Source organism: Triturus cristatus, chromosome 11 (genome assembly GCF_964204655.1).
Source record: "Triturus cristatus chromosome 11, aTriCri1.1, whole genome shotgun sequence".
Taxonomy (NCBI): Eukaryota; Metazoa; Chordata; class Amphibia; order Caudata; family Salamandridae; genus Triturus; species Triturus cristatus.
Genome location: NC_140594.1, coordinates 433,065,622 through 433,083,241, shown reverse-complemented (window position 1 = coordinate 433,083,241; position 17,620 = coordinate 433,065,622). Strand labels below are relative to the sequence as shown.

The following is a 17,620-nucleotide window of genomic DNA, read 5'->3' as shown; positions in this document are numbered from 1 at the left end:
AGGAATCGGTGCTTATTCCGACCCTGTTCAATGTGTACGTCCAGCTGCTGGTGTTGCTGGCCAAAGCCTGCAACATCTCCCCATAGTCATATGCGGACGACACGCAGATAATACTCTCCTTCAACAAAGGAGGATGTGACCGCCATCGCTGCCTGGCTGGAGGCTAATTGCCTCCAGCTGAACTCTACGAAATCTGAGATCCTCCTACTAGGTAGAGACTCACATCTTTGGGGCAGCAACTGGTGGCCTCCGAAGCTCAGCGCCGCCACCCCCCCCCCCCTTTGCCATAAACCGTCGTAAAAAATCTAGGCATTTGGGTTGATAGCACCCTTTCTTTCGAGTACCACGACAAGTCTGTTGCAGGGACCTGTTTTGGCCTGCTGCGTGGCTCTAAACCCATACTGGGTTTATTTGACCCTCACACCCACCAGCTGATTGTTCAAGCTACTGTTCTGGCCAGGCTGGACTATTGCAATGTTCTGCTGCTTGGCTCCTATTGATAGAGATCTGGGTATCTTAAATATCCCCACTACCACGGATAGAGTAATCTCACAGTTACACGCACATACATTCATCATACGCTAGGGCCCATTTCACTAACATACATTCAAAAACTCTACCAGCAATAAACCTGTGGGAAGAAAACCTCCTGATCACCCAGCATCTATATCGAGGCCAATAAGATCTAGGTTTAGTGACTATCACAATCTATACATCATATACAATAATGATCAAAAATATAAACCCAATAATGGACAAGAAAGAAAATACAACACCATGTTTAAAATTATAATGCTTTATCTAAAATTAGTCAATAGTAAATCAATCAGAATAAATCATTTCTCATAGTTACCTATTCTAACTAAGTGTCAGAACGGGTCAGGACCAGTCTCTCGGTAAAGTCTCTTGAGATAAAGTCCTCAGCATCGATCCTCAGCAATGCATGTTCACGCAGCAAAAGATCAGCGAAAGAGTGGGGAAAGAGTGGGGAGATCCCTCCCTAAACTAACAGTTTTTATAGTGAAAAATACAATGGAAACACACATAAAATTGGCAAGTAAAACTGTATCACTGAGCAGAACAAGAAGGAAGAGATGTAACATTGCAACATCTGAAAATCTCCGCTCAGGAAAAGTCACAGGACATAACCACGGAACAGGAACCAAGAAACAGAAACTATTAAAGTATCTAACTCATTCCGCTTCCCTCGGCAGCCGAGCTACAGTTCAGAGTTTTCCTCTAAGGCTCCTTTGTCTTCCGAGATTGCCAAGGACACTTTCACTTTTCTTGGAGAACACCCAAAACTGCTGCTGTCCTCATGGAAATTTTCATTCAAGGACTATGGTCAGTTGTCTTCAACCGATTTCCAGCAGGGGTCTCCCTTGCCACATCACAAAATATTCACTCGAGGCCAGGCTTCAAAATTAGCCATCATGGATTAGGCCTCCATAGGCCACAATAGACCATCTTTAATTAAAGAGACAAAATAAAGGTTACTACAGCATAATGATTAAACAGTGTAAACCCCACTAATACCCTTATGTGTATGCATTTATCTAGCTTTGCGACATAAAAAGCATTAATTCAGACAGCGTTTGGTGCTCAAAATAAATAGCACACAGCAACGTTTAAACATGAAAACTTGCACGTTATTGTAAATACAAAAACAGCACGAATAAGCTAACCCTCATGTAACTTTCTCTTGTGTTTGGACAAACAAGTTGATTAGTGTAACACACTTGCACAAGACAAATAATTAATTGTTAATTATTAATAATTCAATAAAACGCATAGACATGCCAGAGCTTCAAAAGCCCATGAATTTTCAAAATGAAAACTCTGCTCCAGCAATCCCCCCTTTGGTGATTTTATCACCAAATAAACCCAAAAAAAAAATTAGTGACAATTTAGTCCCATTTTTAGGAGAAATAAGAAATGTCTTTTCCCCTTACACAACATTACACACCAGTCACTCTTTCATCATCTCTCTTTGTCTCTAAATAAACATTCTCCCTCAATTCTTCCAATTCAATCTCTTCTGGTTCTCTTTTCGAATTTTTCAAATACTTGTTTTTCTTTTCATTTTTCAATTTCTCTTTCCCTCTCCTGTTTTTACAACACACACACACCAATCTTAGTATCAGTAAAGCAACAATTATACAAGACAACGGAAACAATATTCTACCTATAATAGTACCACCTATTTTTGCAATAAAATCCTTAACAGCTATCATCTTATTAGCTATTTTAGTCCATAAACTCCCAGTTTCAAGTGGTACTAATTCTTCATGCAAATCAGTAATATTTTTGATATAGACCTTCAGGTCTTTACTTTCGTCAGGAATGTAAGTGCAACAATGTTGAACTTTCAAAATTCCACAAACTCCAAATAATTAATTGTTAATTATTAATAATTCAATAAAACGCATAGACATGCCAGAGCTTCAAAAGCCCATGAATTTTCAAAATGAAAACTCTGCTCCAGCACTATCAATCTGTGATTAAAAGGCTACCGCGCACTATGAACGCTGCCGCCCGCACGCTGTTTGCCCTACCTAGGCACTGCTCGGTCTTCGACCTTCGGCGTCACCATCACAGGCTGCTGATAGAGCAAAGAATTAATTTTAAAGCACTTTGCTTTAAGCACAAAATTCTTACAGGCTCAGCCCTGTGATTCTGAGCGATCTTTGACGTCCCCACATCCCGATGCGTGCCCTACTCTCAGCTGACTTTCATCTGGCTAGCGTTTCTAGGTTCCACAGAAGCAGAGAAGGAGGGCGTTCATTTAAGGTGCTTGCACCGACCCTCTGGAATTCTCTGCCTCTTTTCATCAGACGCACCCCCAACCTTCTATCCTTTAGAAGGGCGGTGAAGACCTTACTTTTCCGTTGATCAGTATCTCCCTTTCACACTCTCCTTCCTGGCAAGCAGCGCTGGGATGTCCCTTTACCAGGACAGCCATGCGATACAAATTCATTAACATAACATAACATAGTTAGTCTTCTTCAGAGAGTGCTTGCTAAAATTCGAAGATTTAGCTAACTTGAACATGTGAAGGGTAAGTGATTATTTGTTTTCCGCAGTTAAGCCCAAGGATTTCATAGAGGAGAAAGTTGAGTGGAAGTCATTAAGTTTGAGTTCATTTAATAGTGTTGAGTCAAATTAGTCTTTGGTGCTTAGGGGTACTGATGATGAGTTCTATTTTTTGGGGGGGAATTTAAAAAGAGAAAGTTATCAGACCTGCTCTGGCGATTTTCCTGAGACATGCCCTGAGGAAGATGAATGACATCTTTAGATATAATTTGTGGTGATCATGCTGAATGTTTGTAATTTCTCTGTCAGCACTGGTTCCATCCCTTCTGTATGGAAACATGCTATTTTAACCCCACAATGAAAGAAACTAGATGTAGGTCCAATCCTTCTCACCCAGGCAGAAGGTCAGCACAGCAGGGCAGCAGTCCTTAAGAGCAGCAATTCAGCAGAGTGAAATAGACAGGGTTTCTATTTGGGGCCCCCAAATTGCCATGAAAAGCTGTCGGAAAAGGAATATCGTAATCCCGATGGCAGTGCCTGCCTTGGTACCGCCACTATTCAATAAAGATACAAAAAATAGTATTTTAATTGTATTTAAATTGTGTAACAGAACAAGCCACAGCTAAGCACTGTGAAAATAGCTTTTGGGGGCTAGTCACTGTAGTAGTATGCCAACCCTAATTTCCTACATGTTTCACATTTAAAAACTGGTCACTCTCTGTGGGCTTGAAGGCCTGGATATGGAAATCTTACTTAATGTTTAAAAGCATGCTTTCCTCAAGTCAAAAAGGGTTCCTTGACAGGTCTGCCCGCAAGTTTAAAAGATATGTTAGCTAGGCTGCGTACGTAGGCCTAGTGGATTGCGCAACATGTGCTTCAGTCGACTAGTGGTATTAAGCGTCCATGCCTATGGTGTTTGTACACCATAACTAGGACACTACAGGAAAGTTAAATGTGGCAAATAGGGATTATCCAATGTTATCACGTTTTACAGTTCAGAAGACATGCACTGGGGAATGCACAGCAGTGCTATAGTGTGCAGAGTTTTAAAAAAACAGGAGTATCAGCCCACAAATAATGCAGGTGACCACTGCAAAATATGCTTTTCTATACACCATATATCATAGCATTTACACCATCTGGTTTAACTCCATTTTCTCATTAATTTTGGAAATGTTGCCTCCAAAACTAAACAAGTCTTCCAAAGACACAACATTACAGATAAGGAGTTTCTCGTAAAATGTAAATGCAATCTCCTTTTTGCTGGTATGCATCTCACTGCACACCCCAGCACTCTTCCTTTCTCTTCCTGGGTGCTTCTCAGCTTATCTGAAGACAGTAGAGAGTATGACAGGCTCAAAATCCGACTCTTCCCTTCAGTGCATAGGGGCATATTATCAAGCCAGGCGATAAAATTATTGCCGCTTTAGCGGCAGAAAACTGTCGCTAAAACGGCGATAATGGGCTTGATAATATGCTCTATGGAATTCCAACTGAAGCCCATGTTAGATGTGAAGGACATCTAACATGGGCTTCAATTGTAATTCCATAGAGCATATTATCAAGCCCATTATCGCCGTTTTAGCGGCAGTTTTCTGCCGCTAAATTGGCGATAATTTTATCGCTTGCTTGATAATATGCCCCTTAATTTGCAAAAGAATAAGTGCTGATGCACAATGCACTACTCACATTTCCGCAACCAGTGCAACAAAATGTTGGTGCTGCGGCTCGTGCCTCTTTCATCCACCACCTGACACACCCTGGCCTTTTATCCCACTCTTGCCGGTTGCTGCTTTCTCATATTGGGACGGTTTTTCCGTCTTTCTCGTCCTCCGTTTTTTCACGCTGTGTGTTTGTGTTTTTCTCTCTGTTTTTCTCGGTCAATATCTGATGAGGAAAATAGGTGTCTTTCTCCAACAATGAGTGTTGGCGGCTCCCACTGACAACCACCATCACAAATTAAGCACTGCTTCCTATCCTGCACTGCTCTTCCGGATTTAAGTGGCCTGCACTTGACTGCCCTGCATGTAATCGGTCGCCCCGTTTTGGGATTCCCTGTGATGCATCAATATATAAATGGTAAATCTTTACATCTTCTCAAAATGTACCTCTCCCCTTAGCCTTTAACTCAGCTGAGAATGTGAGTGTGGTGTTTGCATCATGGCGTGCTGATCATAAATGGAAAGTACCTTTAAAAATGACGACGTATTCAACATCACACTGATGTTTTTAGAAAATAATGTACTGTTGATTAATGCCAGGCCATCAACATGGGCACGTCGCAAGGGTAAGTCAAAGCAAATACTGATGTCAAATGTATTGTAACTTAAAACACACTACTTGACTATGAACATGATTGAGTGAGAGAACATTTTAAATATTCTGATATAAAGAGCAGTCATGTCGACTACACTCAAATGTGACAGAATGCCAAGGAATCTCTGCCAAGGTAAACCAGTCTTGAAATGTATTGAAACATTTATCACATCCGTTCAACATGGGCGCACTGGGCATGGCGGCAAAACCAACAAGGCTGGGAAGGTTCCAACAGCAGGTGCTGCCAAGGTGTACAACAGCAATCTATCCTGGCATACAGCAAGGTGATGAAGACTTTCCCAAAAAGATACGACAGGTGCCTTTGTGATAACAGTTTGTCCCCACCTTTGCAATTGTTCTAAAATGGATATAAAGCCTTTGGTGTTGGGTGGTAACCCACTCCTTGCTAGATTCTTCTCATCCGCGTGCCGCCCCACCGGAGAGGAACATGAAGGCTGCTGTAAGTAGATCCTTTACTCTGCGTTCAAGTGGCTGGAACTTCAGCATAAAGGTGTGGTTTAGAAGAATGAGTTTCCTGTAAGAGGGGACTGCTCACTATTGGGTGTAAGGTAGTAAGCAGGATACCAAAGAATGAGCAACATGTTTTAGATCAAATGTAGAAGAGTACCCTAGATCTATGTGGGCCACACCAGGCAGATGGCACCTGGGCCAGGTATTTTCATAAAATGTCATGAGTGTTATGTATACCACTTTCTCCAGGACTGATCCCCTTCTGTCGCCTATGTGAATTCAAGGTGTGAATTTAGTGCATCTGACAAGTGTATACTCAGAGCACTGTAATTCGAAGTTCAGCACACCTAGACAAATGTATTCCCAGCAACTGTATCATTTGAAATCAAAAGTCTGTACCCAGCTGTAGTCCACCACCTGGAAAGCCTCACAGGGTTGATTAGCCGCGTTATACAAATGCAGTTTGATTGATTGATTGAGTACATCAAATGTTTGCAATAAAATAATTATCTGTGTGAGGCATAACAAAACCGATCATTTTTTGTTTGCATTTCAGATTTTCTTTGCTGCTCTTTTGGGAGTCTTCCTGACACAATCTCTGGCCAATGATGTAAGTGGATCTCATACGTTGGGATAGCAATAGAATCAGTGTCGGCTCAGCAATGGAAAGCAGTTAACTACTTCACTTAACAATAGAGTAGCAATTCTAGGTTTTTCATATTTGATGTCACGGGCAGTGTTAGGCCTGCATTTGGTGGTAGGTGAGTGTTTTGATTGCATTTGATCATCATAAAAATTAATTTATATCTTCCAATCTTTTTGTGTCATACACTGCTGACAATAACTCACAATATTTTTCTCGGTCTTTGATTGATGGTGTTAATTCTCCTTGACCCATAGTCATTAACATTACTTAGAATTTGTGTACAGTGCCCTCTGGGCAGAATACGTGCAGGTTTTATGATGATTGCTCATGGTTTATCTGTGGTAACCCTCATTCATTTGTGTCAAACCAAATTACGACTGTTGTCTGTCCTTTGCCCATTTAAACCTGTCCGCCTAATGCTATGGGGCTGATTATAGAAAAACATGTCTCTGGATTAGCATTGATGGCTATGAAAGGTATTTGTTCACCACAGCATTTTGCACCATGGATCAGTACTATTGGCCATTCATTAGCTTTGCCAAGCTTGTATCAAAATAGTAAAGCCATAGATTTCCCTTGTTGGTCATGGATCCGCTTGATTGATCAGGGATCAGCATGGATGAAAATACACTGGTGTTGTTGATCATTATTCAACATTTATCATCAGCAGGGATCTAAAATGTTGACAATAGATTCATATTATTGCCCAATGATCACTGTTGTTGACTACGGTTTAGATTTGTTTGTAGAGAAAAAAATTGTAGGCCATAAAGTCTATTTGTTGATAATGGATTGGTATGTTTGGCCAAATTTCCGTGTAGTTGACCGTGGGTCAGATTTGCCCATTTATTATCATTGACGACAGATCAGCATTTTTGATCATTGATAAAGCTTCACCATTATTGAAAACGGGTCACATTTGGTGAGCATGAAGTAAAATTCCTGACCGTAAATTAGATCTGTTAAGCATGCATTGGCAATGTTGACAAGAGATCAGCATTGGTAACCCTGGATTGACGTCATTGGTCTTTGGTTGTTGATCCTTGATCAGAAAGCATTGTTCACATAAATCAGCTTTGGAGACCATGGATTAGCATTGACAGCTATATGACACTGATGTCCCCATACTGATACTGTTAAACACGGATCCGCAGTGGTGCTCTACAAGCTAGATTTTTGTCCATGGATTGACATTTTTAACGATGGATCTGTGCTGCTGAACATAGATCGGAAGTGTTGACCCTGAACCCTTAAGTAGGGATTATTATTGTAATGCTGAGATTGGAATTGTTGATCTGGGTCAGCATTCTTGACTGTATCAAAGTTCAATCAGCCTATTTCAATCATTGCTGAAACTGGTCTAATTTGTGTACAATTATGAGCATGACTAAGCAGAATTGATATATATATTTATATTGTTTATAGTGGTGGCCACTATCAACCAGCTTAGGATACGTTATAGATGTTTGCAAAACTTCCCTTTGTTATATTTACCAAATGCAGCATCAATATGTCTCTACTACTAAATATTGTCACACAAGTAAACATTTTTTGAATGGTTACCGGCCAATGACCATATTCCTTCCAACTTAAAAAAGAATAAACTTGAGCATAGCTGTTTGATAGACATTGCTTAATTGGAATGGACATTTTTGACTGATTGCATTTTAATATCTAGAACAATTACTGTTGTTAGCTCAAAGCAGCATGCTTACTTCCGTGTATTAGCTTGCCTGTTATGTTACATGAAGAAACCAAAACTGTGTATATCAGTCAATACCAATACAAAGTGAGCAGTCTTGAAGAAATGTCTAGGTCACATCCTCTTTGTACCAGGAAGCAAGCAACACAACCTAGTGGTCTGCCTCAATGTCCGAGTGTCTTCAGTGCGGCATGGCTTGAGCCTCTAGGCACAGGAGGCAGAGGTTCAAGGCTAGATAAAGTAATCAGCTGTGGCCCTTCCATATGTGTGAAAGGGCAACGCCCCCTTAACTTTATCAGAGAAGAAGAGTGTCTGTTAGGGTGAGCAAAGGTCAGCCTGACAGACTCTCTTCTTCTTCAGGTCAGGCAGCCAAGAGCTAGACATGCACTAAATGCACATCCTCCTGGGTGCCTGAGCTCAACTATACCAGGCTGAGGATTTCACAGCCCTGTGGGGGTGGCCTTCTTAGCCTTGCAAAATTTCCTCGAGTCCCTCCCCCTCGTGATGAGGGGAAGAGTCGCTGATTGCATCAGACCTGGGCGCTTCAGTTTTAAGCCCTGAAGTGGCCAGGGCTGACTGTCAATCAGTGACACCTCATCACAGATTGGGGAGGGGTCAGCACTCATCACTGACTGTGAATGGGTGTATGTGCGCATGAGTGAATGCATGGGTGTGAGTGAGTGTATTTGTGTGCGTCTGTGGCCCGCCCACCCCCTCCCTATCAAAATTACTGTCCGTCACTGATAGCCATGTATCCTTTCCACTCTTAATGTGAAGTTGTTACATATGTTCAATGTCAAAATGTTGTTTGTGATTTGAGTGCAGATTGATTTTCCCTACAGCGACAAAAACAAGATGATAACAAAACATACTCCTGTGTTGTACTTTTCATGTGGCACTTCCTTTTTGCAATAGGCCCAAGATCTCACAATACGTTTAAACAAGAGTCCTGGAATGTAATGCAATAGCTATTAAGACATAATTAGCCCTCCCCTAGGACCTCCAACCTGCAACTGATGAAAGTATAGTGAATCTTTGCCAGGAGTATATATTCCTTTTTTTCTAGGAAAATAAGTCTCTTCTAGGTGTTCTGTTTTAGGAACGATACAAAGGAATTTTTGAAAATTGGTAAGCGTACTTGCTTATCTGAGAGCAAATATTAGTCTGGGCAACCTAGATTTTGGTGTATTTTCAGTTGTTTTCTCATCAATGCAATTCAGTGTAGCTCAGTAGGTCAATGCAAGGCAACTCAATAACTACTCTTTCAAGGGTCAGTAAAGCATAATTGTTGGGTTGGATGAGTAAAGCATAATTGTTGGGTTGGAGGAGTAAAGCATAATTGTTGGGTTGGAGGAGTAAAGCATAATTGTTGGGTTGGAGGAGTAAGGCATAATTGTTGGGTTGGAGGAGTAAAGCATAATTGTTGGGTTGGAGGAGTAAGGCATACTTGTTGGGTTGGAGGAGTAAAGCATAATTGTTGGGTTGGAGGAGTAAGGCATAATTGTTGGGTTGGAGGAGTAAAGCATAATTGTTGGGTTGGAGGAGTAAGGCATAATTGTTGGGTTGGAGGAGTAAAGCATAATTGTTGGGTTGGAGGAGTAAGGCATAATTGTTGGGTTGGAGGAGTAAAGCATAATTGTTGGGTTGGAGGAGTAAAGCATAATTGTTGGGTTGGAGGAGTAAAGCATAATTGTTGGGTTGGAGGAGTAAAGCATAATTGTTGGGTTGGATGTCAGAAACAAGAGTTATTCATTATACGAGAAAAATGAAAGCCTATTATCACAATAAAACATGCAATGGCAAAGCCAGTGGGTTTGTTCTCGCACTAGCAAAAGCAATAAACAAAATACCTAGGCCAGAGCAAAACAATTATGAAATGACTGTTTTGTGTTACTGTGCATAAATGAGGTAAATTACTAAATGTGTGACATCAGTGTACTTTTCTGATGTAAACTCGGCCCACTTGTATTCCGGTGGAGGCAGAAGGATACATCCAAAGAATGTGAGACTAAATAATTCTTGTGGACTAACCCAAGATGTGATTGACAATGTCTCAAACCGATCCCTGCAGGTTCCTGTAGCCATTGGCTGAAGGAGCCTGAACCAAAGCTCCTTAAAGTATAGATGAATAACTTTAACGCAATTGCACGTCAAAGCTCAAAATGACTTATTACACAATACTTTCTTCACCCAGCTGTGCAGTGCATCGCTGCAGATATGCTTTCTGGATACCTGAAAGGATACCTTTACTGGGTAGTGGATAGTACTCACTTCCGCCTCAGCTCCAGACCACCACCTCTTCCCGGTCCTTCAAAACTGACCTCAAAGTTCTCCTACTTCAAAGACACTTGCAAATCTAATTCATGCCCTCTCAATTCCCTGAAGAAAGTTCGTCCACTATAGGAAAGTCTGTACTCCATGCCTATAGAAGTGCCTTCCCAGTGTGTTCTTGTGTTTTGAGTGTCTGCCATTTATTGCAGTTTTATACCTCTACTTGTATCTTGTACGCTTATGTAACTTGCACACATGTCACTTTTTCCTCTTGTAACGTATCGTTTGCTACCTCTTCTTGTATTTTGTTAGCTTTTGATACATGCACAATAGTCACTTTTGCCTCATGTAATGTAACGTTTGCTTTTGTAACATGCCCACTTGTAATTTTCTCTTCATGTAACGCTGCTGTTCCTATTGTGAAGCGCTCTGACACCTTCGGGTAAAGTCCGCGCTATATAAAAACGCATTAAATAAATAAATAAATACTCTATATTGCAGTTCACTAATGTGTATGTTTCTCAATGCAGTCGGTCAGGCTCACCAATAAAGACAACAATGGTGGTGACGTGCACCAGACGGTGAACATCAACAACCAGGACCACGTTGCCAACATCGACACCAACGCCGGCTGGAACTCCTGGAACTCCATCTGGGACTACGGCAATGTGAGTTCTGACCAGGAGGCAAAAAGAAATCCTCCCCTTGCTTGTCTGCTGGCTGTATGCTGTTTTAGGCCAAGCACCAGTTGGCTTTCTTGTAGTTTAATTGGGTGGCCTGTTGTACCTTCCATAGTGGCAGCACCGCCATTTGTTATTATAACAAAAGACGTTTTATTTTTTCCCCCGAGATTCTATATCTTAGCACCATAATTCACAAATTTTCAGATGTCTTGTCACAAATATTTGCTGCTCCTATTCTATCTCTGCAATGGCCTCTGCCCAAACTCAGAAACTAGACTTCTAATTAGAATGCTTGCGTTGCAGGGGTTTGTTGCAACTCGAGTGTTTGCCAAGAAAGCCTGCTACGTCAACAGGATGAACCGGAACCAAGTACCCAGCATCCAGGAACTGGCGCAATTTACCAAGGAAAAGCGGGCAATTGAAAAGGTGAGACTAAATGATGAGGTGTGACCTAAAACCTAAGTTGTCAACTGAGGAACTTGAGATCTGTTGAGCATAACCAGGGTCGGACTCGGACAGAAAACAGGCCTGGGCACTAAAATAAAGATGGCTCTCGTTTGCAAACCAGATTGCTTCAAAATAGCACAATCTTGGGAATTTGTAATACTTAGGTATGAGTCCATTCCTCTTTCCATATGCATGATCAGTTCTAGACACAGTGACCCACAGTTTTAAGCCAAGTTCGTGTACATATGTCAGTTGCATTTTCAATTCAGTTTCATTCAGAACAAATATTTCTGTAAACGTGGGCTTAGCTTTTCATCTTGTTCTAGCCAGAATTGTTATCAAAAATGTTTAATGTTTCACCGGTTTATATTGTTTTCTTTAAAGGCTCATTTTAGAATTTTTAACAATCTATGGCATTGCAGGCGCTATTACCTCAGAGCCCTATCTAAAATGCTAAACTAAGTGGAGGACTGTGGCTGAATGGTTAGAGTGGCAGACCCTGAAGCAGAGTTCTGGCCAGGGACCAGGGTTCGATTCCCGCCTCGGCAGGGCTTGGGCTCAATTTCCTCGGACCTGTCTATTCTCACCTCGGTGCCTATTCTAATCACAGGCCCCACGCTGCAACTCTGGGCAATAGCTTGCTTCGCCTCCACACCGGCCCCAACAGTGCTAAGGATGCCTGGCTTCACCCTGGGGGTGCCCAGGAGTGGACACTTCACAGGGAAAGCCAGGAGGGGTTCCACAGCTGTATGAGTATCAGTGCCAGGAAACTGCAAAGGCGACACCGCAAGGTGTCCGTCTGGTGACAGTGTGCTCTATAAGTACCTTGACATTTACAGTTAAGCAGTTACATATCATACGTTGTGACGTAGAAGGAGTTTCAACCAGTACCAAGTACCTTGACCCAGTATCTCTTTCTAGATTTCTGATTAAGCTGTGTCACAGTAGGTACAGTGTCCTAAGTGTCTGTTATTTAAGTGAATCCTTTCAGATTAACTAGAAATAATTACTTGTGTGGTGCTTCTTTCATTGTAATTTGTATTTTTTATTTGAAATGCTTTGACCAATTCGTAACGAGAAAAACTGGACAATTAAAAAATATATATATACTACTTTTACTGTTCCGAAATTAATCTTCCACAGTACTCAAAAGTATTCCAACTATCACTGTGGCTTCTCTGTCACTGTTTACTATGCGTTGTGGAATAGTTTGCCCAGTGCCTAATATGAGCCGGTGGTGTCCGGTGCTGGCACAGGCACTAAATTGTCAAATCGGCGTGTCTCACAGTTTGCCACAAGGTAGCACTGTGTGGCTAAATTAGAGATGACCTCAACAACAGTTAATTATGGAGTGAATAAATATTAAAAATGACTATTACCTGCCGCTCAACCCTTCGTATAGCTTTGGGACCCTGAATTAGTGCGAAGTATCACACTTGTAGGAATGTGATGGTTAGTAGTTGTGTTGTTACTATCATTGGCAGCGTGGCAGGGACAATGTGTGGTGCAAGCTGCAGTAGCCAAGTGACGAGTTCCCTGGCACTTATTTTTTTTTACAAATTAAGCACTGAGGGGCAGATTTACAATAACTGGCGCATCCCTGCATGTCAGCAGGGATGCGGCAGTTATTTTGCGTCATGGCAGACACCTCTTGCGCCACCATGGATGCCCCGCATTTACAATGCGGCACACCATGGGGTAAGAATAGACAGATGCGCGAGGCATCTGCTGCCGTAAAGGTGACGCATTGCTGGAGTCGCGTCGCAAGCGTGAAGCAGCTCTAGCAAGGCTTGGGATACCCCTATGCCTAACATGCTGCATCAATCCTTATGCCTGCTTCAAGCAGGCGCAGGGTTTTGACGCAGCATGGCCGTAAAAGTGACAGAGTGAAATCTTGTAGATTTCACTCAGCCACTTTTAGGAGGCGTTCCTGCACCGGAACGCCCCCCCCGCACCAGAACGCCCACATGTGGCGCAGGGCTTTACAACGCGACGTATCTCCCTAGATGCGTCATGTTGTAAATACCCCGCAGCATGGTGCTGGCTTTGCGCTGCGTCACAAAAGTGACGCAATGGCGGCGCAAATGTGGCGTACGGGGCTTGTGAATCTGCCCCTGAGTTTGCCTAATATGGATGTGATCGAGAATGGCCTTTGGTTGTGGGTTTTTAGGCAATGAAAATGAGGGCAGACTTTTCAGTAAATTCCCACCGATTTGACGTAGTAGTTTTTGAATCACTAACAATCCTCTTTCAGTCACTAGCCTGCATACAGCTGAGGAAGACTGTTTTAGAAAAGGAAAATGATTATCTGAGGCTCCAAATGACTGTACGTGCTTTAATGACTGAATATTCATTGTCTGTCCCCTTCCTTTCCATTCTTAGGCCCCAAAGGGAGCTCCCCCGCGCTCGCTGCAGTACGCCGCCACAAAGATGCCAGCTCAAGATCTGACCCAATATGGAAGACCCATCGAAGCCCTCTGCAGAGGAATCCCTACCTACCTAGCTGAAGAGGTGCAAGGTGAGTAACCACTAAACCAGAGTGTACAATGTAAGGCCTGATCCTGCCCAGATTTCCCTCATATATGATCCTGACAAGAAATGACATACAATTAATGTAACTGGAACTCCGTAAATGTACATACAATTTCAGTGGCAGTCATTTACTTTGGGGCTGGTTAGCTGGGTATCAGGTCTGGCGCGAGAGCTGCTCTAGGTCAGGTCCCTGAGAGGCAAAAGCGATGGTCCCACTGACAAGAAAGCCAACTTTTCTATCCCTTTTTTCATTTTCTCCTTTTTATTAGGGTTAATGTACCCGTCCCAGCATAGATTTATCAGATGGGATGAACATGCTATGCTGTGTCTAACACATATCCTGTCCCCTACTCCCAGTGCTATAGATTGGGTGGGGTATGGGTGCAGTCTGCTTGTAGTTCAGCTGTTGGTGTTGACTGCGGTATCTGGAGCAAAGGTTTCCACAGTTTCCTCTGGGAGGTTCCGAGGCCTGAGTTTCTCTCTATATCTGACCATACCCTGACACTGGTGATGAACAAGCCCTTTTTTTGCTTGGGATATGAATGTTATTTAAAAAATAACTTCTCCTTCTCCAAAGAGGCGTGAGAAGAGTAAGTTCCCCTCAATAATAGCTTCTCTACCTGGAGGACTTTTCCGGGTATGATTTCCAGGAAGTTGACTTAGCCTTGCTTTCAGTTTTTTCAGATGATATTTTGTGATACGTCAGTGCGTAGAAACTTGCCCAGCTTGATTTGGATTCATAGGAAGGCATTAGCTCTAGGCCTGTCTACTAGCCAGCTTGAAAAATCCTCTTCTAATATGATCACTGACACCGCAAACCCACCCTGTAATCCTCAACATCTAGTAAATGCAAAAATGGATATTACAAATGCATGTTCCTCAGAGGCAGAACTCCCTGCCCATGAGCTACACGTGAAAGTCATTCAGGGGTCAGTGGGGTTAGCAGCTGCGACCCCTGCTTTGCCATTTGGCACTAATGGTACTCCGTCTTCTACTACTCCTGGTCTCAGAGGTCAATGGAAACAGTGGAGGGACAGGAAGTGCGCAGGGCTGTAAGATTACTTTTACTTTGCATAAGGAAGAGAAAGCTTCCTTCCCCTGTCACCTCAGAATCAAACACGAGGATGTTGAGAGGGTGAGTCAGACAAGAGGCCATATTTGTGATGTCACTAGTGCTCAAAGTGTGCATAGTATCAGTACTATTATCCCTGGCGTTTTTGTGCATTGAAATCTATGCAGTGACAAAAACATTGAACGTTCTGCCTCAATCCCATAGCTAAAGCAAAAAAGACTGGGACTCTCTTTAGGCTACAGGCACAAAAGTACAGAATTTACTGAGGCAGCATTATAATGTCAAATGTTGGTACTTTACGCCAGAAACGTAAAAAAAGACAGAACACCCTGCCCCAAAGGTAAAACTTACAAATGATGAAACGTCATGGGCCGGTAGTGAAAGCACAAAGACCAACAGGAAATTCAGAAAGAATGAAAGTTTTTCTTATACAGATAGACTTTTTATGATAGCCATTTAACCCCTGGTGTACCACTGCTTTCTGATTCCGTAACATGGGTATTTGCCACTTAGCTAACTGCAGTTTTTAGGTCTGGGATTTCACAGTGCATCTGTCAAAAATACCTATTGTCTATAACATGCTTAGAGTGGACTTTGGATACACCCTTTCAATAATTGATTTTTTTGGGCCTGTCTCTTTCGACCATTGTCTTTCGACGTTCTTTATCACATCATGGCTCAGCCAATAGAAGCCTCCTCTTTCACCTGAAGCAATTCTCTGTTAGAATATATATTTCCACCTGAAATGGAGTACTTGCTTTGAATGCATAAGGGATTATTTTACAACAGTAAGCCTCTCTGTCTTCTTCTCGTTACCACCCCGTCCACTTCCCTTCTTGTGGCAGCTCCCGCTTGCCCCATTCTGTTCCATTTCCCATGTGTCTCTCTCTCCTCGTTCCTTTCTCCCACACCGCCCTCTTGTTTCTCTCTTTGACCCCTCCCTCTATCCTAGGTGTCTCACTCTTTGTTTCTGCCGCCTCCCCCTCCTCTCATGCCACCCTCCCATTCCTGCCCTTTTCACCTCGTGTCCCTCACACACCCTTCTAACCTGGTGGCTTCTCGTTAGTCTCTCCCGGTCCATTGATGCTTTTTCTTTCTTTATTCAAGCTGATGGCAACTTTATTGAGTATGGCTCCCCTGCTATCCCTTCACCCTTACCTCCAATACAGTCTTCTTTTTGTTTAAAGGTGAAATGTAGCACAGGAGGTAAGGACCCGTGCCTGTCATAGAGACAATAAAATCACTAGAATGAAGGTTCCCTTGCCACCTGGCCTTCATTTTGTGTAGGGAAAAAGGCAGGGGAGCCTTGAACATAGACTAGCTTTCGTTTCTTACATGTGTCTGGCTCTAATGGGCTAACGCTATGTTTCAATGCGTGCAAAAATTAAACCAAGACCTGTTGGCATTGCCAACGCTTGTTTAGTTTTTGCAGCTCATCTTTCCAATTTCTCCGGTCTCTGACATGCTGAAAGCTTTGTACATAATTGGCGAGCATCCAAAGCCTGCCATGTCTTTCCCAAATAGTAAATCTAAATAATCAAAAATATCAGGCTGGTATTCTTGGCCCTCAGAAAGATGTTTTGAACATGTTAACAGCTGTTTCAGTAGTTGCGAGCCCGAGCTGTGTGAGGTATGTGTGAAAAAATATTAAATATGACTAGAGTTCCTCTTCCTTCTTTTCGCTTCCTTCTAGGTTCCAGCTTTTATGTTGGAGTTTGCTTGAATGCTGGAATCCTGTGGGTGGTGGATGTCAACCTCTGCATCGGCATATAAGAACAGCACCCAGCTGGAGCCGCTCTCCGTTGCCCCTGAATGTTCCTGTGTTTGGCATGTAGTGTGTTCTTTCTGTAGCTGTGATCCTTAAGTTCCTCTGTAGTTACCTTCAGTTCCTTTTTTGTGTGTGCCATATAGAAGAAAGCCTCACTCTACTTGTCTAATAAAAAAAAATTGAAACCAACTCCATTTTGTTTTTCTTTTCTTTCTTTGTTTGATTTCTGTTGAATTAGAATGAGGCTAAGGTCACTTCGAAGTGCAGGTTGGGCTGGGGTGAAGCACCCTATCGCTCATCAAGCTTTGAGGTGGAGCGGGAGAATTGTTAGTGAAGCTTGCTAATGGATGGTGGGTGGTGGGCTTTCTACAGATTGCTTTTGCAGGCCCTTTGTCAGCATGCACCACTGTCCCGCTTCAAGGATCCACCCTGACCACACCCGAAAGATTTTCCTTGGTTCTCAGGTAGGCACAAATATATTAATTTTCTGGCTTGAGGCTTGAATGAGCAAAACAGACAGCTCGGTGCCCCACAAGACTCTACTGAACTTACCCAGAGAGAGTTCACGTTTGGAAAGAGACAGAAATAGAATGCCACCTGTCAGAGACACAGGGTATTATGAGGGCTCTCTGTTTTCTTTCCCCCAGAAAAGCACACACAAGAAACATAAAAGATTGTT

General features: G+C 42.6%; 1 protein-coding gene across 1 annotated transcript; it reads left to right on the top strand.

Annotated features, from left to right (window-relative positions):
* Nucleotides 1–5,731: 5,731 nt before the first annotated feature.
* LOC146784389 (gastrokine-1-like) lies at nucleotides 5,732–17,130 on the top strand. The gene is made up of 6 exons (XM_085636324.1): nucleotides 5,732–5,809; nucleotides 6,377–6,430; nucleotides 10,970–11,107; nucleotides 11,426–11,548; nucleotides 13,952–14,087; nucleotides 16,867–17,130. The coding sequence occupies exons 1-6, from the start codon at nucleotides 5,798–5,800 to the stop codon at nucleotides 16,944–16,946; spliced, it is 543 nt and encodes a 180-aa protein (XP_085492450.1). The 5' UTR covers nucleotides 5,732–5,797; the 3' UTR covers nucleotides 16,947–17,130.
* The last annotated feature ends 490 nt before the right edge of the window (nucleotides 17,131–17,620 follow it).

Bases quoted from the DNA above. Each gene is read 5' to 3' on its own strand.
- LOC146784389 (XM_085636324.1), top strand. The intron at 11,108-11,425 runs GTGAGTTCTGAC...CTTGCGTTGCAG, and splicing joins CCATCTGGGACTACGGCAAT to GGGTTTGTTGCAACTCGAGT. The intron at 14,088-16,866 runs GTGAGTAACCAC...GCTTCCTTCTAG, and splicing joins CCTAGCTGAAGAGGTGCAAG to GTTCCAGCTTTTATGTTGGA.